We start from the raw sequence: 23197 nt of genomic DNA, 5'->3' as shown, positions 1-23197 counted from the left end.
TTTCTATAAAACAAAACAGGATGTTTTTTTCAGTTGTTAAGTTCAAATAACTAAGTTATCATATAATTAAGACTTCCTTAAATATAACAAAATTGTTTTTTTTTTTAATTCTTATTGAAAGTTTTTTAAAATAGCTTATTGAAAATTTGATCTTAATAAATTACATCTTTGAAATTAAAGTTCCGTATGTTTTAGTCGTTTTTCCAGTTAAATTTTTTGTGCCTAGTAAGATTATAAACAGCTGAAAATATTACCAGCAAAAAAAAATTTTTTTTAATGGGGGTGTTTTGAGATATTGGGCCCCAATGTTGTTTTATAGAAACTAGTTGTTTTATTAATTTTTAAGCATGTTCCTTTTATATTTTAGCATTTTAAGTACATTTATTGAATTCAGCATCAAAAAAACATTATATATGTTTATTTTCATGTTTTTGCCATTTTTATTTCTTATTATTTTAAGAAAAATGTTTTTTCAGAATGTTATGAAAACCGGGTCATTTTAGGAAACCAGATCAGTATTAAAATTGCAGTATCTTGTCAACCTCTCAACATTTTTAGCTAAAATTTTATATGTTAACTTTTCTTTTTAAGATGCAACAGCCAAAGAGGTTTTTAAAAAATTTGAAGACCCATGGTTCAAAATTTTCTAAATTTTGGGTGATTTGATGCGGAATTACCCGAATATTAATTTTTTACGATTTTATAATTAAAAAAGGGTTACATAAATTTTTTTATTTTTAGATAAATAAATTATTTTTCAAGTAACTTTAGTTTGACTTTTTTTAACTATTAAATTTCAAGCAGAATAACTTTACTTTTACCAAACACCGAATTTGAAAATTGAAAAAGAATCTGACATGAAAATTAATTTTTAGTTAAAATAGAAATTCTGCCATACTTTGTACCAATTAGAGCATTTACAAAATCTTTGAAATGAAAATTCTTCAAAAGTTTTTCCGCTTGCAAATGCGCAAAACGAGTTTTTAAAATCGGTAACCAATCAACCGTCAAACGTTGTTTGTCTAATGTTTTTTTTTTTTTTTTTTTTTTTTTGTTTCTCATATACTTTGAATTTTGTTAGTAAATTTTGTGAAGAATTTGTTTTCATTGAAATAACTAGAAATGAGTTTTTAGCCAAAACATTTTTGAAATCAAAAATAACAATGTTGTTTTTATTAATCATAGTAGCAATTTATGGGTTTCATATAAATGCTCAACGAAACATGCGAAACATGTATTTAGATGATCCTAAAGGTGTTATAACAGGTAATAAGCGAATGATTGACCAAGTTGCAGAATTTACTGATTTGGGTTACGATTATGAAAACGGAAATATATGGCCAAAGCCACAGTATGAATCAAGGTCAGACAAACTTTACACTCTTGATCCAAAAACCTTTAAGTTTGTATTTAAAGAAAAAAACTGGATTATTAAAAAAGCAATAAATCGTTATAAAAAACTCGCATTTCCAAACGAACATTTTCGCGTTGACAAAAAACTCAAACAAATTAATACAATTGATATATCTATAGAAGATCTAAACGAATCACTCACATTAGAAAGCAACGAATCGTATATTCTAAAAATATCTTACCCTCAATCTACTTTAGAAGCTAAAAGTATATGGGGGGCACTTAGAGGATTGGAAACCTTTTCACAAGTTGTTCACAGAAATGGCTCATCGTATGTAGCTTCTGAAACTGTTGTTCGAGACTTTCCTCGTTTTAAATATAGAGGATTTTTAATCGACACGTCTCGTCACTTTCTTCCTGTATCACAAATATTTCAGATTTTAGACGCGCTTGCTTACAGTAAATTTAACGTTCTTCATTGGCACATCGTGGATGATCAATCATTTCCTTTTGTCAGCAAAAAATTTCCTGAGCTGCATAAAAAAGGGGCGTTTAATCAAAAGACACATGTTTATAATCCAAAACAAGTGCAAGACATTATTCACTACGCAAAGTTGCTAGGAATCAGAGTCGTACCTGAGTTCAACACACCAGGTAAAATATAATTTACATGTTTATAACAATACTTTGTTTATAATACATAACTAGAAGGCAGGGTATGTATGTATGTACGTATGTATGTATGTATGTATGTATGTATGTATGTATGTATGTATGTATGTATGTATGTATGTATGTATGTATGTATGTATGTATGTATGTATGTATGTATGTATGTATGTATGTATGTATGTATGTATGTATGTATGTATGTATGTATGTATGTATGTATGTATGTATGTATGTATGTATGTATGTATGTATGTATGTATGTATGTATGTATGTATGTATGTATGTATAAGGACCGGCGAAGTCGACTTTTTAAGACTCGAATTTATATGAAAGACGAATTTAGATTATATGTGTATACCGAATTTAACTGAAAGACGAATTTGAACTTCTATAGCTAAAATTAACTGAAAGCTGAATTTGGATTTTAAAAACACATTTAATTAAAAAAGAAACTTTTAAAGAAATTTTTTTAAAAAAACATTTTATTTATTTATTTATTATTTTTTTTTTTTTTGCTTTAAATATTCCGAGAAGACCTAACGGTTTTGCCACGGAGTATATCAGAAAAGTATAAAACTAGAAAGTTCAAACCTTTTTCCTTACCGATGGTGCGAAATATGCCTAGAGCTTGCTTCGAACCCTAGGTCTATTGCTTCTAAAGCAAGCGCTCTAACGATTGCGCAGAGGTTGCTGTGTAATCGTTTTTTATAAACTAAAGTTATTTTTTTTTAGCTTGTAATTTACCATAATTTAAAAATTGACATAGAATAAATGAAGCCAAGTAAATTTTAATTTATTAAAAAATATATACGCTTACAAAAAATAATTTGCGTAAAAATAAAAAATCTAAAAACTCAGTAATAATGAAAATTTAAGTTATGGAATCTTTACAACTCTTAATGTTTTTAAACAAACATGAACAAAAACCCATTTACGTTTATTGAAAATTTTTTTAGCTTTCAAATCTAAAAGAGTGTTGTAACCAATAGAAACAGGTTGATATACGTAAAACATATAATATTTTATAACACTTCTTTATAAATTGAAAAAACTTTATAGCTTTCAAATTTAACTGAAAATTAAATGAAATTTTGAAATTGTTACCGAATTTAACTGAAAGCCGAATTTCTATTTCAACTTAGATATCGAAGTTGAAGCCGATGTAAACTTCGCTCTCAGTAAACTTCGTAATCCGAATTTTAACGAATATTCGCCGGTCCAATATGTATGTACATACATACGTATGTATGTACTTACATACATGCGTTCATACATACATATTTATTTTTCACTTAAAGAAGTTTGCAGCTGTTCTGATTATACCTTTTTAAAACCTTAACTTTACACAAAGCCCAGCTAACGCACAAACGTTAATAAAACGTAAGAGCAATGTTTCACGTTGCGTTGGCCCAACAACGACCGCCAACGTTGTTTTTATAATACTTTGGTTACAAATGCGACGTTGCCAACGACCGAAAAACGGATAATTGCACTGGATGTTAGTTTGGTTTTGATCGGAAAAAACAATCAACTTTTGCGATATTTCTACATACGTTGGACCAATGTAATTTTCCTAATTATTTTTTAATCACGTAATATTTTTTATCACGTTGTTATTAAGGTTTTCATTAATATAAATGTTATAAAACTAACATTGGATCAACGTTGTATTTGCATTGGAGAAAACAGCCGACATTCGCGATGTCTTTACATACGTTAGTCCAACGTAAGTGCACTAGTTGTGAGATGAGATAATAAAAAATAAGGTTATAGAAAAATCTAGATCAAACCTAATTTAAATAATAATACTTAAAGCCGTAGCTAGGCTACCCTAAACGCCCCTATCCAGTTACGGGTAGGCGCAAATTTAGGGGGCCCATTTGCAAACTTATGGGCCCCTTAATTTGAAGAGTTTTTTTAATAATGTCGAGGGGAAATTTTTATTAACGTTTGTGTTTGTGGAACCTTTTGGAGTTTAAAAATATTCTAGAAAAATGCTTAGTGTTCAATACAAATTAAAAATTTTCCCAAAAGCTCAAAAATTTTAAAATATTATTGTCCCGGCAACACAAATAAAGTTTTTACGGAACAACAGCTATTTTATATTAGCTTTTATCAAAACGGGTAAGAAAACAAATTGGGCTCCTACTTGCTTTGACAAGTTTATATAACTAAACTATAAACCTTATTTAAATACTAAGTAATATTCTCATATTTGATTATCTAACAATTGTATTCTATGTTTTTCTCAGATTCACTTTATTCAATTATATTCGGATTTATTTCAATATCAAGTTTTTTAAAAGTAATTTCAGAATTTGTTAATCAAAATTGTTTTTGAGAGTTATTCAAAATTAACCTAGGCGGTATTTCTGGTATCTAATACTGGACTGGGTAAAAGCTTAAAAGTTGAAAATTAATAATAAGAATTAAAAAGAATGATTTTGAGAGTCAAAAAATGACTTAAGTATTTTGTTAAAATTAGGACACACACATTCATGGAACGGAATTCCTGGTCTTTTAACAGAGTGTAGTTCAACAAATCAAAGAGAGAAGGCTTTTGAAGATATGAAAGGTCCAATTAATCCAATTAAAAATGCAAGCTTCGTGTTTTTAAAAGACTTTTTTTCATATGTCTGTTTCACAAATAAACAAATAGAAATTAATAAATAGATATATATAGACATATATATATATATATATATATATATATATATATATATATATTTATATATATATATTTATATATATATATATATAAATATATTTATATATATATATATGTGTGTATATATATATATATATATATATATATATATATATATATATATATATATATGTATACATATATATATATATATATATATATATATATATATATATGTATATATATATATATATATATATATATATATATATATATATATATATATAAATATATATATATATATATATACATAGAGAGAGAGAGAGAGAGAGAGAGAGAGAGAGAGAGAGAGAGAGAGAGAGAGAGAGAGAGAGAGAGAGAGAGAGATGACTATTAACTTTTAATTTATATAACCGCCAGTGGTTAGAGCTCTAGCTCAGAACCTAGAAGTTCGAGGTTCAACCCCGGCTCTAGCCAATTAAGCGACATTTCTAAGGAAGGAGGCTTGAACTTCCATGTTAAAAGCTCTTCCGCGGTGCTCCGTCATAAGACCGTAAGGACTTCTGGAAGCACCTTAATAACTACAATATATATGTACAATATATATCTATACATATATATACATATATATATATAAATATATATATATAAATATATATATATATATATATATATATATATATATATATATATATATATATATATATATATATATATAAGATTAGTTATATAAAAGTTGATAAACTTATTATATCTAAAAATAAGTATATATGAATTTATCATAAAAACTATTATAACCAAAAAAAATTTTTTATAGTGTACAATTATTTTATTTAATTAACAACAAATCATGAACATGTGTTTTTTTGCTAACCAATAATTAAGATTGTTAAGAAGTATTGTTTTGAAAAGTATTTTTAAGATAAATTACTTATGACCCTTTTTCAAAAAATGTTTCTTAAAATACAATACAAAATTTAAAATTTATTTTATTAAGACGCCAAAATATTTTTTTATCCACCACACCGTAGCAAAAATAATTTATTTAAAAAAAAATGTCCACCAGGAACGGTTTGCATATTCGAAAAATATTTTGAATAACTACTATCTAAATTTTGAAAATATTCTGTCAACGTCTTTCAAAAAAAAAGGAGGTTAAACAAGCAGGTCATGGATTTTTTGGTGTTCAAGATAGGTAACTTCAAGAGATGGTGCAAACTTTAAATTTTGTAATATTGATACTGGTATCAAATAAGAATGATTTATAAAAAATTACAATGATAGGAGCCTAGGAACATAATTTACCTGAAAAATTGGGACCCACTGTTCCAAATGTGGGGAACGAAGAAAAAAAATTTTTTTTTTGCGGTATCTTAAAATAAATCAAAACTCATCGGAAAAATTAATTTATCTAAAAAAAATTTCTTATCGTTTAAAAAGGGCAACCAAGGAAAGTTTGAAACCCTCTATTTGAGGGGGTTGTCAACTTTACAAGGTCATAAATTTTTTACTAAATGAGAATTTTACAAATGAATTTTAGTCGAATTCATAATGGTGGAGCGCTATTATTGCCTCTTTCCCAAAAATATATTGGGACTTTTTTAGGGCCCTAATTTGAGGATAATATTGTTCTCAAACTCTGATCACCATAATTTTTTTTTAAACATTGGTATTTTGGTGAGTTTCCATTTCTGGAGGTTACTCATCTTGAACAATAAAAAGTCTTGAAATTGAACTTTTAGTATATATTCAATTTTTTTTCAATTAGAGAATGGTTTAAACAACACAAGTTAATGTTTACATTTATGTTTATTTCGATTTACAATCAATAATAGTTTCTCAAAGCTACACATATATATTATAACATACTTAATTTTAAACTAAAACTGTTTTAAAGAAGGTCGGGAGTTGTACGTAACAGTGGCATAAAGCAGGCTTTTTGGATAATCTTTATAGCTACTAAAAACTTTGTATCCACTCTCCCAAAACTATTTGAAATTATAATGAACAGATTCAGAAGCCTGTTCAGACCAAAAACCTAATCCTTTATTTGGATTGGAATTTGGCATAAGTGAAAGAAATTCACATGTATGCTTGATAAGAGCATGTACTTTTGGTGACACTTGTAGAACAAGTTTAACATAAGCATATTTTTAGTCGTTAATGATTGACTCATATTCGCATAACAAACTAGGACCAAAACATGCAAATTTTACAGACTTTAAATATTTAAAAGGAATTAACTAAAGAAATGATATGTTCCCCCAAGGTAAGTTACGTCTCAATCGGTTGCAATTGGAACAAGGTTGCATTCTTTAACTATTAATTAAATATTAAGTAAATAAAATTGAAAATGCAGTAAATGTTTGTTCATCATTGTCGTATTGCTAAATAATATCTTTTATTTTACTTTTATTGTAAAATAGCTTCGTCCCAAATGGTTTCTTTGTTACGAAAAAAAAATAAAGTCTCAATTTGCAACGTTACGTCTGAATTATTTTTATTTTTTATTTTTTAAAGTGAAACCAATCGAGACGTAACATAACGTAACTAAATTTAGATTTGAGACGTAACTGAGATACGTCTCAAAAATAGATTTTTTTCCCCCACCCTCGAGCGGGTGGGGAAAAAAAAACCCCTCCCCATTGTATCATGGGCATTTAGCTTGGTGATGCTTACTTTTTATGGTCTTTACGTTCCTAGGTTTTAATCTGCGCAATATTTTGTCATCAAATCATTAAATTACTTAAGTATGAACATAAGTTAGATTTTTTAACTTACGCGGAGGAATTTTTTAACTTACGCGGAGGAATTTTTTAACTTACGCGGAGGAATTTTTTAACTTACCCGAACTTTCTATTTTAAGAACTAAATAGTAAATTAATTTCAATTTTAAATAGTAACTAAGTAATAGTTTAATTCTTTAAATAGTAAAGTTCGGGTAAGTTAAAAAATTCTTCCGGGTTTCAAAAAAAATATTGGAAGCACTTTCAATTATTTTTTTTTTTTTGTGTAAAAAAAAGTTAAATGTTCAAGCTTCAGTTAAATATTCGTCTTCAATTGGTAACTTTGTCACGAAAATTTTTTTTTTGCACTTTTAAAGTCTTAATAAACCCACAACCAAAAAAATATATAAAATTTTAATGTATATTATTTTTTTTCTTCATTTAATCTAAAAATTTTAATAGTGCTTAAATTAATTAAATTTAAAATGCTTAAATTATGTAAAAAAAAAAAGCATTTCTTATAACGAAATTATATTTTTTTTTATATTCTCACCTTTTGCACCTTCTAACATTGCGTGCAATCCTGTCCGCTGACTTTATGCTATCTTTTAAATTGACTACTTCTATCTTTCAATCTAACATATCTTCGCTCTTCCTAAAATCACTTTACTCTTGGTCCGTAGAGCGGGTTATGACGCTCCTTTTGAAGCCGAAACTTGTCTTTGAGGTCCTTGGTAATATGGCCTCTATATGACAATTAGCCGAAGGAGGATAAACCACAATACCTAATTAATTAAATCTGCTACAGGTAAAGGGATCTCAGAATGTTAGGTGTTTTTTAAGTTCCTGCTAAGCTCCAATTATTTGAGCATATACTTTGTTTTCACTTTTATGAGTTAAAGTAATACTCCGGCTAGATTGCTAAAATGTTTTAATAATTTTATACCATATGTCTTTAGATAAATATTTAGAACATTGTTTTTTCATTAGGGATTTCAGAATGTTAGGTTAAATAGTAATTAGTATTGTTGCCAATATTGCTTAGGGAACCATGAATTTCTGCATAAATTATTTATTTTCCATGCTGAATATATTTTTAAATGTTTGTTTTACTTATCTTTTATACTTTTTACATTCCACCACACAATGCTTGGTTACATTCCACCACCAAGCATTGTGTGGTTCACCACACAATGCTTGGTTCACCACACAATGCTTGGTCCACCACACAATGCTTGGTTCACCACACAATGCTTGGTTCACCACACAATGCTTGGTCCACCACACAATGCTTGGTTCACCACACAATGCTTGGTTCACCACACAATGTTTGGTTCACCACACAATGCTTGGTTCACCACACAATGCTTGGTTCACCACACAATGCTTGGTTCACCACACAATGCTTGGTTCACCACACAATGCTTGGTTCACCACACAATGCTTGGTTCACCACACAATGCTTGGTTCACCACACAATGCTTGGTCCACCACACAATGCTTGGTTCACCACACAATGCTTGGTTCACCACACAATGCTTGGTTCACCACACAATGCTTGGTTCACCACACAATGCTTGGTTCACCACACAATGCTTGGTTCACCACACAATGCTTGGTTCACCACACAATGCTTGGTTCACCACACAATGCTTGGTTCACCACACAATGCTTGGTTCACCACACAATGCTTGGTTCACCACACAATGCTTGGTTCACCACACAATGCTTGGTTCACCACACAATGCTTGGTCCACCACACAATGCTTGGTTCACCACACAATGCTTGGTTCACCACACAATGCTTGGTTCACCACACAATGCTTGGTTCACCACACAATGCTTGGTCCACCACACAATGCTTGGTTCACCACACAATGCTTGGTTCACCACACAATGCTTGGTTCACCACACAATGCTTGGTTCACCACACAATGCTTGGTTAAGGGACCTCAGAACGATAGGAAAATGAAAGTTAATAAAAAAAAAAAAAAATTACTTGCATTTAATTTCATCTCGACGTTATGAAATGAATATTATGCTTATAGTTTCGTCACGAAACCTCATTCAAAAGACTTTAATGTGTTTTCTTTGTTTGCTTTTGAAAAAATAAATAAATTAAACTAAAGTGCGTTTACTAACGTAAAGCGCAAGTACAAAAGTGTGTTTTGATATTCCTTTCAGTAAAGAATAAATAAGAAATGGGAAAGTCCTTTAGAATTAAACCAACAAGCAAATCAAGATGCAATGTTCTAAGAGATGTCATAGTGATGAAAAGTAAGCAGTTAGAGGAAGCAGTTGAGTGGTGCCGAATCAACAATAAACGTGTTTGGGCCGCAATCAAGAGTCGTTAGAGTCGTTAGTCTGCTATATAAGAAACAAGAATAGGAAATATCTACACATAATTGAGAAATGAAACATTTTTTTTATAAACTGTAATATTGTTCATTAAGAAAACTAAACTTATACTATTTAGTTTTCTTGTATTATTATTTCAATAATATATTTAGGTGCCTCCAAGGTTTGAACAAGTCGGAGTTGACAAGGATAATGTTGAATGTTTTGGAAGTAAGAAAGCAAGCCTGTAGAAACCTTCGAGGGCGTCAGATCACTAAGCTATCACCAAATGCTCAACGAGCACTCCAAATAAAGAAGCTTAGCAAGTCTTTTTGGAAGCGTTGGGATGCAAAATATCAAAAGTACATAACCAAAAAGAGACAAGGAACTGTATCCATAAATCGTGCCCTTAACTGTACAAAAGCAATGGCTTGTATTAGCTAAAGAACTTATAGAATACAATATTTTCATTGATGCAAATCAATTAGAAACAGGTGTATGGCAGGGATATATAGATACCACTAGATTTTACAACCATGATGAAACCCCCAAGTTTATAAACTATAGAGTTGATGGTAATCCAAATGGTTTAGTGCATGCTGGAAGAGGGGAAAGTTGTCAAGTTGAGAATGCGTAACTATACATCCTTTTGTTTCCTTTGGAGGAGATATAGCATTGTGTCAAATCATATTCAAGGGGAAAGGGATTAGTGCCCACATGGCTCCAAAAGAAGCAGTTATACGTATTCCAAATCTTCTAATCTCCACAAATGAGAGTGGAAGTCAAGATCACAATACACTTCAATGTGCATATCAAATGTTTGACCAATTTTTAGAAAAAAAAACAATATAAAACAGCCTGTTGTTGTCCTATCTGATGGTCACTCTTCAAGATTTGACAGTGATGTATTGACATTCCTAAGAAGCAAAAATATTAGACTTTTTATCACTCCACCTGATAAAACTGGCGTTACCCAGCTCGTTGATCAAATCAATCAGAAATTGCACACTGAGTACAGAAGTGCTAAATGTACTTTATTCTCCGGTTATGACAATCAACAGAGAAAGTTTTATGAATATACTTGCAGAGTTATAGCCAGAGTAGGCATCAAAACAAACAATCATAAATGTAGGTAAAAAGTTGGCATTTCAAGCGGAGGACTTAGTGTTAAATGGATGCAGGAAGATAAGTTTTTACGAGCAGAGCTGTGTATTCATGAAAATACCGAAAAAGATCATATATCAACAGCAGTAACAGTTTCATCTCCAAAAGATTCGCTGTGGCTCAGCAAGGTATTGGAAACATAAATACGAAAGTGCCATGGAAGCTTATCAAACAATATCTGATAAATCAATATCACTGGAAGAAATACCTAACTTGTTGCCTGTAACCAAAGTAACATCTAAATTGAAAAAAGAAAATGTTAGAGTTACCCAGGTTCACGGCTCAACGGAGGGGAAAAAAATATTGGAAACGGTTTTCAAATTGAGGCATTCTATAAATATAAGGAAGAGTGTACATGTGTACATTCCTATAACTGATTTTATCTAGAATACAACCTAGCTTTCTCTATTCGCCTCTTTTTGAATTAAAGTTTACCTGGATCTTATTTTTATATTTTTTGTTCATTACATTTTTTTTAAGTTGGTTAATGTTATAATAAAAAAATGATAAAAAGTAATAACTTAAGTTTGTTATATAGTTTTTAATTTGGTACCTCAAAACGTTAGGTGCAGCACCTCAAAATGCTTGGTATTTAAAAAAAAGATTTTAAGAAAATTGGATTTATTCTGCGCACGGATCTTTTTAGCACTGTTTTTGGAGTCTTAAGGCAACATTTCTGATAATGTTCAGCAAACTTATTTTCAGAAGGAATTGAAATATTTAAAATTATTTAAATAAAATAAGTTTATTGCTTACAGACTATTTTCAACGTCTTCGTAATTTAGATTATTTTGTAAAGATTTTGTATGTTTTTTCTATTTTGAGTTCTATGTTGGTTTAATTCAAACCTGACATTCTGAGGTCTCACTGCATTCTGATGTCCTTTTACCTGTAATGCGTTTATAAAAGTTTTATAAGTTTTCTACTTAAGTGTTAATAACGTCATAATGTGTATATAAAACTCAAAAAGTTTAAAAAGGAAAAAAATAAAATGAAACACATAAAGCAAAACACACGAAAACACAACAAAGCACATAAAAAAATCAGTAATCTCACAAATATCCAAACAAGTAGACCTTACTGAATGCAAAAATTGTAGGCCCATAACATTAATCGGCGCTGATTACAAAATAGTCACAAAAGCGCTGGCCCTAAGACTTGCAAAAGTAATGGGGAAAATTATAGAACTAAATCAAACTTGCGGAATCCCAGGTAGAGCAATCTTCTCTAATTTACATTTAGTCCGTGATCTTATAGATTACGCAAAGTCGATCGTGCGTTTCTGCTGCAAGTTCTCCAAAAATTCAATCTTGGAGAAAATTTCGTATCTTTTGCTAACATTATATATTCAGAAGTTTCGGCATCTGTTCTGAATTGCGGTTTTTTGTCGGTCTTTTTCTCTACGGAAAGAGGAGCCAGACAAGGCGACCCTCTCTCTCTTCTGCTGTACGTTTTTGTCACTAAAGCTCTTGCTTTGGAGGTCAGAGCGAATAGCAGAATAGAGAGTTTCCCACTACTTGGAACACCAAAACCCCTTAAATTACAGCAGTACGCAGACGATTCGAACTTTTTAGCCAGGGACGTAAAATCTGCTACTTTTTTGAAAAAGTAAAACTGTTTGAAAAAGCAAGTATTTCAGTGATCAATGCCTCAAAAACCAAGGGTCTCGCACTTGGGGGTTTCGATCCTAAAATTTACCCAGAATCGGACAACATAGAGTGGAACAATAGGACCAGTTACAAAATATTAGGTGTTACTTTTTATACCAGACTGAGTGAACCTACAATTTTAACTGTTTAGTAACTCTAAACAAAGTAGAGGAAAAACTCAAGTTTCTGGGATTACGTACTTCGTCACTTAGGGGAAAGACTATGTTGATAAATACACTAGCAATGTCAAAAGTGTGGTTTTTAAAAAAAACGTTTTGCCCATTCCCGATTGGGTAATAGAACGATTGCGTAGAGCCATTTTCGAAAATCTGTGACAAAAGACCAATTTCAATCCAGTCAAGAGAGAGACACTTTTCTTTTCCGTCAAAAGCGAAGGTCTCGGAATTTTATCTCCAAAGGAGCAAAGTCTTGCACTTCGCCTCAAAACGCTCTTTTAACTGAATGAATGCGGAAAGGATAAAGCTAACAATTTTTACTACTTTTCAAAGTATTGGTTGGCAAGTTCACTTATGAAATTTACGAACCAAAACCAAAGCTGGAACATTTTAAGACAAAAACAATTTTCCAAAACACTAGAACAACAAAATGTCTTAGTTCTACAAAACAAAAATTGAAATATTAGGTAAAAAACGGGTCCCTTTTTAACATCCCCTAAAATCAACAAAAAATATTTACTTAGAAGTGGCAAAAAACAAAAAGACAGTCGTGCCAGCAGAACTTTTCTGGAACGGTTCAACAAAAGCAACAATGCCGTGGACCCAAATTTAGAAAAAAAATTTTTACCTCCCACGCATTCTTACACAACAGACTATCTTCTGCGGCCTTGCTAGCCAAAAGCACAAGGCAACAGATTGTTAAAAACAAAAATGCAAAACTTGCGGTAAAATCGAGGACAACATTCACATCTTTGCCTATTGTCCTTATTCTGTTGAAATATAAGAGTACATTAAACCATATGTTTAGTAACACAAAAATTGACCCAATCGCAATGATCAGGGTAATAATCAGGAACATCAGAAATATTATTACTTTAAAATATAATTATCATGTCCGTAGAAACACTGCGGACATTTTCTGTCAACATTTTTGTATTAAGAACATTTTTTACCAAGTAGAGAATGGGAATCTGAAACTAAACATATGAGCTAAAACAAAATAACGGCTCGAAGCAAGATCTGCATGTTTAGTAAAGACTTTCTTTTCTTTGCAAATATTTTCTTTTCTTTAATACTACAAAATTATTGTTATTTATGATTAGACAATCAATGTCAGCCCTTACTTTATGATATATAATTTCAACATGTAAGTGTTATCTATAGTGTTCGTAAGGTAAAGTTTGTGTAAAAGCTCTGTAATTTTTTAAACATCTTTTTTTTTTTTTTTTTAAACATCTTTTTCAAAAAATTTATGTGAACTCTTGATTTCTATCCGCTTAACGGCCTAAAATAAAAAACAAAAAATGCAAAAAAATATAACATCAAAAAACACAAAAAAATATAAAATCAAAAAACACAAAAAAATATAAAATCAAAGAACACAAAAAATATATAATTAAAAAATTGAAAAATAGAAAAAAAAAACATATATATATAAACAGTTTTGAAACTTATATATTGCAAAACCTTTTAACATTATTGCATAACTATTAACATTATTGTAACCTGAGTTAATGCAATTTTATAAAATTGTAAAAAAAAAAAAAAAAATGCCTTATTAGCATTTTTTTTTACCATTGTTATATCTATTTACTGTTTGCACTTTGCATGGAAGATTTTTATTTATATTCTTGTATATATTTACATATACTTGTAAATATTTTTATATACTTATTTATGAAGATGTATTTATGAAGATACATACTGAAAAAATTATAAAATATTAAGAAACCACACGTTACAATATTACGTCTCTTAAGGGTAAAAATGTTACTTTTTGTTGCGTAAAAATAACAGACATATGATACGTAACAATACGTAAAAATGTTACTGTGAACCTAACTTTGGCCATTTAAAAAAATTTTAATCAACCAACTGTAACTTTAAAACATTTAAGTAACGTTTTACTGCTTTTTTTTTATTTGTAAATGCAATCTTTCTTGCTTTAATTTTGATCTGAAGTTTGTTGTCTTTACTATAAGTGGAAAAGAATGAAAGCTACATCTTGGTGAAACACGATCAAAAACTGTAAAACAGAATGGAAATTTCATTTTAAAGTCTGATCGTTATTTATCATAAGTAGAATATTTTTTTGAAGCATGTTATCCAAATAATTCATTTTGAAAAACAGTTTTTAGCATGAATATATTTTTAATTATATAATAGTTTAATAAATTACTACATTGCAGTTTGCTTGTGTTGTTTATATTTACTTTTGTTTAAAGCATAATGCCTCGTAAATATAACAAGCATAGTGTTGGAAAACGTGCATACAACACTTGTTCTATTTGTTAAACCTCAAGAAGTTTTAGTATACCAAGAAGCACTATACATAATAAAATGAAGTCAAAGCATAAAAAATGCATTGGTACACCAACCATATTTACTTATGATGAGGAGCAGTTATTTTCATCTAGAATTAAGGTTATGTGTGATTCGGGATTTCCATTAAATAAACTTGATGTTAAAATGTTAGTAGCTGGTTATTTAAAATCGTACTGTAAAAATATTTAAAAACGATGTTCCTGATGATGATTGGATCTCAAGTTTTATGAAGCGTTCACAGCTAACCCATAGAATTGCATCAAATATTAAAAGTAAACGTGCAGCTATAAACAAAGAACAATTGCAAATTTATTTTAACAATATTAGACTTGAGCATGAAGGAATTGTACCTTGTAACATTTGGAATTATGAATCAAATTTGCGTGATGACCCAGGAAATAAAAAAGTTGTTATAAAACGTGGAACTAAGTACCCTGAGAGAATAATGAATAGCAGTAAGGCTTTTTTCTCGGTAATGTTTCGTGAAAATGGTGTTGGAGAAATTCTTCCACCATACACAGTTTTTAAAAGCACACGTTTATATGATTTATGGATAAAACATGGTTTAAAAAATTTTCACTTTAATAGAACCCAATCTTGCTGGTTTGGTGAATTTACTTTTGAGAATTGGTTTTTTCGAACATAATTTTCATGCGTTAAGAAATAAACTGGGGAAAAAGTATTATTAGGTGAAAATCTCTTTTCCCATTTAAGTAATAAAGTTATTCATTCTTGCGAAAAACGTAGCATTAGATTCTTATGCTTTCTGCCCAATTCAACCCATTTGCTTCAACCTCTTGATGTTGCATTCTTTGCACCATTAAAAAAAGCATGGAGAAGTATACTTCTGGATTTGAAACTTACTTCTTGTGATAAAAAATTTGCAACGTTACCAAGAGAAAATTTTTCGAAGTTGCTGAACGATTTAATGACATCTATTAATCAATGTTCAAGAAAAATATTAATAAGTGGATTTAGAGCTTGTGGTTTAGTGCTATTTACTCCTATTGGTGTGTGTATCAAATTACAAAGTGAAAACGTCTTGAGTCCTTGTAAAGCTTTAGACCAGAGCCTTTTAGACACATTACATGAGAAAAAAAAATGAAGGTTTTGATAAGAAAGATGTTACACAAAGTAAAAGTAAGAATAAAACACTCATATCCAAAAAAAGACTTAAAATTGAAAATCTATTTCTGTAGAATACAATAGTGAAACAGAAACAGCATCTGAAGGTGAATCAGTCTCTATTGAATTTATCATAGATTACTGAAGAGATGCCTAAATTTTTGTTTGATTTAGTGAATAAAATGAATACACCATTTTACTAATTAAATGACATTAGTAATGCACAACTTTGAGCATTAAAATAGTTTTAGGGAAATGTTCCCTTTTTAAAAAAAGTTATCATCTTTATCAAAATTGTTACAAAGTTACCCTGGTTTACGGTGCGTTGCGTTACGTAAACATGTTACGTAACAGTTTCGTAACATTACGTCTCGTTACGTAGAAATGTTACGCCTCGTCACGTATGGTTAACGGACATTTTGCATGTATTGTAACCTGGTTTCGTTACGTAACGAAACTTAAAAATGTTATAGGGGGCTCATCTTTTTCCAGTTCGAAAGATTTTGTTATTAAATATTATTTCTTCTAAGACACGAATATTTTTTAGCAGTTTTGAACATTCTCCACCTTTAAATTGACCACCATGCAGCTTAGGCCTGGTTTGCCGATAAAGTGGTATCCATTAATTGCAAATATTTTTAAGATTATCATAAATTTTGTTTGTATTTCCTCTTAGTAAATAAAGTTCCATTGGAGTAAGGATTTCAATAACTTTTACGTCACCAGGCAGATCAACTAGTGGAAGGTTAACGCAATAAGTATAAGATGCAGCTGAAAGCTTTGATTTTTTTTAAATCTTTACAGGCGGTTTTGTAACCATTAGCTGATGAACAGATACTTCCTAGAGTTCTGAGCTCACCATTATTTTCAAATCTTGCATTCTTCGCTAATATTACACCAAGGGCAAGGATGCGTTGATGCTGCACTTCCAATTCCAAAAAATATATAGGTCACTTTTATATCAAAAACACAAAAGTATTTAAACTATTTATCTTTAAAATAGTGATAACTTTCTCAAGATTTGAATGAGATTCAGCCACGTTTTCTGTTAAGCCAATAATAAACAATTTGTTTACGCCACCATCTTTGTACTTTTCATTACCTATTCCTTCCTCATAGCTTAACTTTTTTATTTTTACATTACATTCTGTCACTTTTTCTATAATATTTAAACAAACTTTTAAAAATTTGCCTGGCATGTCAATCCCAACCTTTAGAATGTAATATTTTGACATTTTCCTCTCCTTTATTACTCAAGTCCAACAAACCTTTATAACTTAAGTCCTTAAACAAGTCCTTAAACGTTTTTACAATAAACTAACTGTCTAGAATACTTTTCAAAAATTATTTTTTTAACATAAAAATAATCATTTAAAAACCTTCCTCACTTAATTTCTCTCTTAGATTGCTTTCAACTAATTCTCTTCCCTTCCAGCTTCAAAAAAAGCTAAGAATTTTGGCTCCCTGAGTATTATTGTTCACAAGTGCTTTTAAATTTGTTCAACGGCAATGGTTTTACCTTTTGCTGCAACCTTGATTTTAGTTCCCTCCCCCTTAAATTTTCTTTTCAATACTTTTGAGCATTGAAGTTCGCCACCTCGTCTATGTTAATATCAAAAGAATTTTACATCCATATTTTCAGTTTTTATAATTTAAATATTTTATATAAATTTCTTAATTTCAAGTTGGAAATATTCAATAAAAAATAAAAGGCTTGCTCACCTTTGTCAAGTTCTTCTGTTAAATTTTTCTTTCCGTTGTGAGAGTGTAAGGGTGGGGTAATTATCTTCCAATGATAACCCTACAACTTTTACATCTTTTTATTTTTCCAGGTGATGATGCTTTACTCTTCCCAACTTGATTCTCCCTCTACTTTCAGGTGTTGATCCTGCAGTAATTGTAGTTCGAACATTTTAACAAATGTCACAAACACAGATTGAATGGTTTCTGGTAAGTATACTTACTTTGACTTTTGAGAAATTATACGGTTTACTCAGAATAATGTTTTTATCTCCTTTTTTAAATCTTTCTAATGCCTTTCTACATTTGGTACAAATACCATTAGGATAGTTTCATTGTTCAAATCAAATGACTTTCAAAAGAACTTATTTATATTGTTCAATGTCATACTTTCTTCTTCAACTTTTGTCATTCCTGATCCTAAAATAAATTAGGCAGACTAAAGCTCTAATATCTTTATGAAAGTTTTAATGTTTGGTATTTTAAAACGATATGAGGAATACAAATCAATTTAAAAAATTTTTTTTATTAACTGCTGCAGCAGATAAAAAAAAGTTTATAATATTTATTAATAAATTTTTTTTGCATTTGCATTGCGGTATACCACAATGAAGTATACAATACAGAGAAATGTTGTTTATACATTTAACCTGTAATGAAAAGGTTTTTTTAACCTTAATTAACTTATTGTTTAAAATTTTCCTTATAACTAAGGCCCCGAAGGTTCAAGTATTTGTTAGGGAAGGGTGCAATAAAAGGGTATAAGGGTAATGATAATTTTTCAAACTTTCCTAGGTTGCCATTGATAAGAAACTTTTAGATAAATTAAACTTTTCTAATGAATTTCGATCTACTTTAAGATACTGCAAAAAAAATGTTTATTTATTTCTTCTTTCCATATTTAGAACAGTGGGTCCCAATTTTTCAAGTGTATATTGTTTGCAGGCTCCTACTACTGTAATTTTTTTGTAAAACATTCTTTTTTGATACCAGTATCAGTATAACAAAGTTTAAGGTTTGCACCATCTTTGGAAGTTATCTATCTTGAACACCAAAAATCCATGACCTGCGCGTTAAATCTCCTTCTTTTTTTGAAAGACGTTGACAGAACATTTTTCAAGTTTAGATAATGGTTGTTCAAAGTATCGAGGTTTCAAAAATGTAAACCGTTTTTGGTGGACAATTTTTCAAACAATTTATTTCCACTAGGGTGAACCACCTTTGCAATGTCTAGCATCGGGCTTAAATATATATATATATATATATATACATATATATATATATATATATATATACATATATATATATATATATATATATATATATATATTCATACATATATATATACATATATATATATATATATATATATATATATATATATATATATATATATATATATATATATATATATATATATATATACATATATATATATATATATGAGTAAAAGTTCCAGGTATCAAAAGAAAAGCTATTCAAAGAGGAGTAAAATATATTTATTAGTTAAACTTTGACAAATATTTTAAATTTTTCTCTCACACTGTTATATATATATATATATATATATATATATATATATATATATATATATATATATATATATATATATATATATATATGTATATATATATATATATATATATATATATATATATATATATATATGTATATATATATATATATATATATATATATATATATATATATATATATATATATATATATATATATAAAGAGAGAGAGAGAGATAACGCTTAACTTTCAATTTTTATATTTCAAGATTTCTGAAGTCTTTCCTGATGAATATATTCATATTGGTGGAGATGAAGTTGATTTTAAATGCTGGCTAAGTAACTCAGTGATTAAAAAGTGGCTGGCTAATAATGGCAATGGAACTAGTAATTCTGAGCGACATAACGAAGCAACTCTACATAAATACTATTTTAATAAGCTAATTAAAATTATTAATCGTTTAAAAAAAAAGTATATTGTCTGGCAAGATGTATTCGAAAGTGGTGCAGTTATTGAAAAAGATGCAATTGTGAATGTTTGGAAACATCACTGGAAAAAAGAAATGAGTCGTGTTACTAAAGCTGGGCACAAAGTTGTATTATCTTCATGTTGGTATCTTAACTACGTTAGTTATGGATTAGATTGGCCTAAATTTTACACATGTGACCCTCAAGGATTTAATGGTTCAAAAAAAGAAAAAGACCTTGTTATTGGAGGGTCATGTGCTATATGGGGTGAATACGTAGATGCAACAAACATTATTCAAAGATCTTTTGGGAGAGCTTTTGCTGTTGCAGAGAGATTATGGAGCTCAGAAGATACAGTCAGTATATCAGAAGCGTTAATACGAATCTGGGAGCATCGTTGTAGATATATTGATAGAGGTATCCCTACTGAACCAGTTACAAGAAGCAAATTTTGCAGAAATGAATATGAACGGTAGTATGTGTTTTTTAAAATAAATGTAAATGTTTGCAAACTTACACATATATTTATTTTTACAAAAATACATGGTAGGAACATTTATTGTCGATAAAAAAATTTTGGTTGGTCTTCACAATTAGGTTTTATCTCATACACTTTAAAACATAAACTCGAATGTATGAGAAAATTTAAGTTTATTTTAAGATATCTATTAAATAAGTATTTACTTATTTCCCTTTTTCCTTTATTACGTGATAAATAATTTGAGGCTAAAAAACTTATTTGTATGAACAAATCGTTATATGAGCAAGACTGAATTAAGGGACCTGACGACCGGGTACAAATAATACTGCTAAAGATATATATTCCAAAATGAATGCAGTAAAACATGAAGTTACTTTTTTTTTACAAATTGTTAACATTTGCCATTTTTGAAAATGCTCTTGCTGCACAACATTTGGTAATAGGTTGTGTCAAGGGTAAAGAAAAATGGGAAGGGTAGAAAAATTATATATACAATTTAAAAATTGGAAAAAAAACTTATTTCTACGAACTGCTTATAAAAATCATAATACTGATATATTCTTCTCTATTACCATATGGTAATAGAGAGGAATATATCAATTCATATGAACTTGGAAAACTGGACAATTTTATTATAGATTTATGTATCTAAGTCTAAAGAATAAATAGTATACAAGGATGTGGCAGCAGCAACAGTGACAGAAAGTTCATGGTCTAAAAACTAGCTAGAAAACCAATTTTTTTCTCCGCAGACTTGAAAGCAAAGTACCTTGCTTTCAAGCAAATTTTTAACTTGTCTATGATCGGGAGAAAGAGTTTAATTCTAAATTTGTCACTACCGCCTAAAACCACTTTACTTTCTTTCTTCTCACCAATTTCTACTATATGCATCTTCTTTCTTGTATTTTTATGTTTGTAATGCTTAGGAATAATGGTTGAGAACCTTCCAACACTCTAGAATTTCATTAAAACCTTTATGAGCAAAATGGTGTTTCAAGGATCAAATCGTAGCATGATTCTGCCAAAGCTGCGGCATAAAAGCAACATCCAAAATTTTCATTTTCCTTATAAGTGTACCGGCTTTATTTTGTGTCTGACGCTTTTCATCTTTATTCAGAATAATTAATTCTAGGTTCCCAAAGATATGACTGTAATTTGCTAGATATGACGGTAAGTTTTTTGCTGAATTGGCTCTTAATGATCAAATTTTCTCACTTAGGCTTCTGATGGTAACTTTCCTGTCCTTTTTTGCACCACACCAACAGCTGCTTATTCACATATCGAATAAAGTTGGTCTCAGTGTGCAATGCCAGGTGATAAATCAACAATTAGTGAAAAGTATTTAGCACTGGTCAGTTTGCTACCAATTGGTTGCAAAACCTTTTTTTGCCTTTAAGAAGACGATTTCCTCATACATTGTCTATGAAATGTATGAAGCATTTCCTCTGTGATTTTATAAGTGTTTAGCGCAAAATAGGTCAAATTTAAAAAAAAAAAATTATTTTCCGAGAATGTTTCCATTTTTGAAGTCACATATTTATGCTGAGTCATCTCTAAGAGCTAGATCTCAATTGCATAAAAACTTTAAATATTCAACAGCTTTTCTTATAACATCGTTCCGGTAAAGCTTTTCATCCTCCAACTGCTATTTCAAATGAGCATCAATTTTTCTTTTTATTGTGACTTTTCCAAGATAGCGCTGGACTTCATCAGTGTGCTGTTTAATAATAATGTGAAAAAAAGATGAATAATAAATAATAATGTAAAAAAAGATGAAATTCTACATTCTACCTAATGGAAAGCCTTAATTGAAACTTTATAAAAACCATCACATGAAACAACATTTCTTAAAATCCATCATTACCCAGCTAGCAAACATAAATCGAGCAAACGTATGTAAAACCATAGCGAACGTCGGCTTTTTTTTCCGATGCAAATCCAACGCTAATCCAATATCATGTATTTAATAATAATATAGATAAAAGGCTCAACACCAACACAACTAAAAACAGCTTGCATAAATACATTAGGCCATAGTATGTAAACCATCGCAAAACTTGGTTGTTTTTACTATGTGAACCCAACGTTGATCCAAAGTAAACAACCCAAAGTTAATCCAATGTATATGGATTAAGGTTGACTCAATGTATAAAGCACTACATTAATTCAATATATATGAATCAATGTTGATACAATGTATACAACCCAACGCTGTGAGTGCGAAATTATATATCTTAATTACTCTTCCGTAGATATTGAAAACACAAGCAAAACTTGTGATTGATTATTGTAAGTATGTAAAGTCGTTTAATAGCTTTCGCCATTTCTGACTTTTTCCTAGTTTATATATATATATATATATATATATATATATATATATATATATATATATATATATATATATATATATATATATATATATATATATATATATATATATATATATATATATATATATATATATATATATAAATAAATAAAAGAGTAAGATGAAAAAAACAACTTTTTTACGGTACTTAAAGTTTCATGCCGTTAGCGGCACTCATCAGCCATATATTTAAATCAAGAAAAAACCGTTCAAAAATACAATCAAAAAACCGTTACAAAATTAAAAAAAAATTAAAAAAAACAATGGAATGAGTTCTGACGTCAAATAATAATAATAGTAATAATAATGACAATAATAATAATAAATATAATAATAATATGGAAAAACATCTTTTTTAATCGCCAGTGTCATATTGGGAAAGAAGGAATCTGTTTCTATGTCTACACTTAGAAACAATCTCACTCCTTTTATTCAATAAATTAGTATTTTT

The 23197-nt window shown here is 29.4% G+C and overlaps 1 protein-coding gene across 1 annotated transcript; it reads left to right on the top strand.

Moving 5' to 3' along the window:
* The first annotated feature begins 993 nt into the window (after nt 1-993).
* Nucleotides 994-20373, top strand: LOC100201147 (beta-hexosaminidase subunit alpha). The gene is made up of 9 exons (XM_065806763.1): nt 994-2007; nt 4512-4660; nt 9910-9967; nt 10225-10369; nt 10572-10802; nt 10890-11028; nt 15072-15196; nt 15378-15570; nt 19699-20373. The coding sequence occupies exons 1-9, from the start codon at nt 1026-1028 to the stop codon at nt 20371-20373; spliced, it is 2697 nt and encodes an 898-aa protein (XP_065662835.1). The 5' UTR covers nt 994-1025.
* The last annotated feature ends 2824 nt before the right edge of the window (nt 20374-23197 follow it).

This window comes from Hydra vulgaris, chromosome 09 (genome assembly GCF_038396675.1).
Source record: "Hydra vulgaris chromosome 09, alternate assembly HydraT2T_AEP".
NCBI lineage: Eukaryota > Metazoa > Cnidaria > Hydrozoa > Anthoathecata > Hydridae > Hydra > Hydra vulgaris.
The sequence above is the reverse complement of the archived record's forward strand: the minus strand, read 5'-3'. Positions and strand labels throughout refer to the sequence as shown.

Coding starts and splice junctions, on each gene's coding strand:
- LOC100201147 (XM_065806763.1), top strand. CDS start 1,026: ATGTTTTTTTTTTTTTTTTTTTTTTTTTGTTTCTCATATACTTTGAAT. Junction 9,968..10,224: donor TAATGTTGAATGTTTTGGAA/GTAAGAAAGCAA, acceptor CAAATCAATTAG/AAACAGGTGTATGGCAGGGA. Junction 11,029..15,071: donor ATTCGCTGTGGCTCAGCAAG/GTATTGGAAACA, acceptor AATAAAATGAAG/TCAAAGCATAAAAAATGCAT.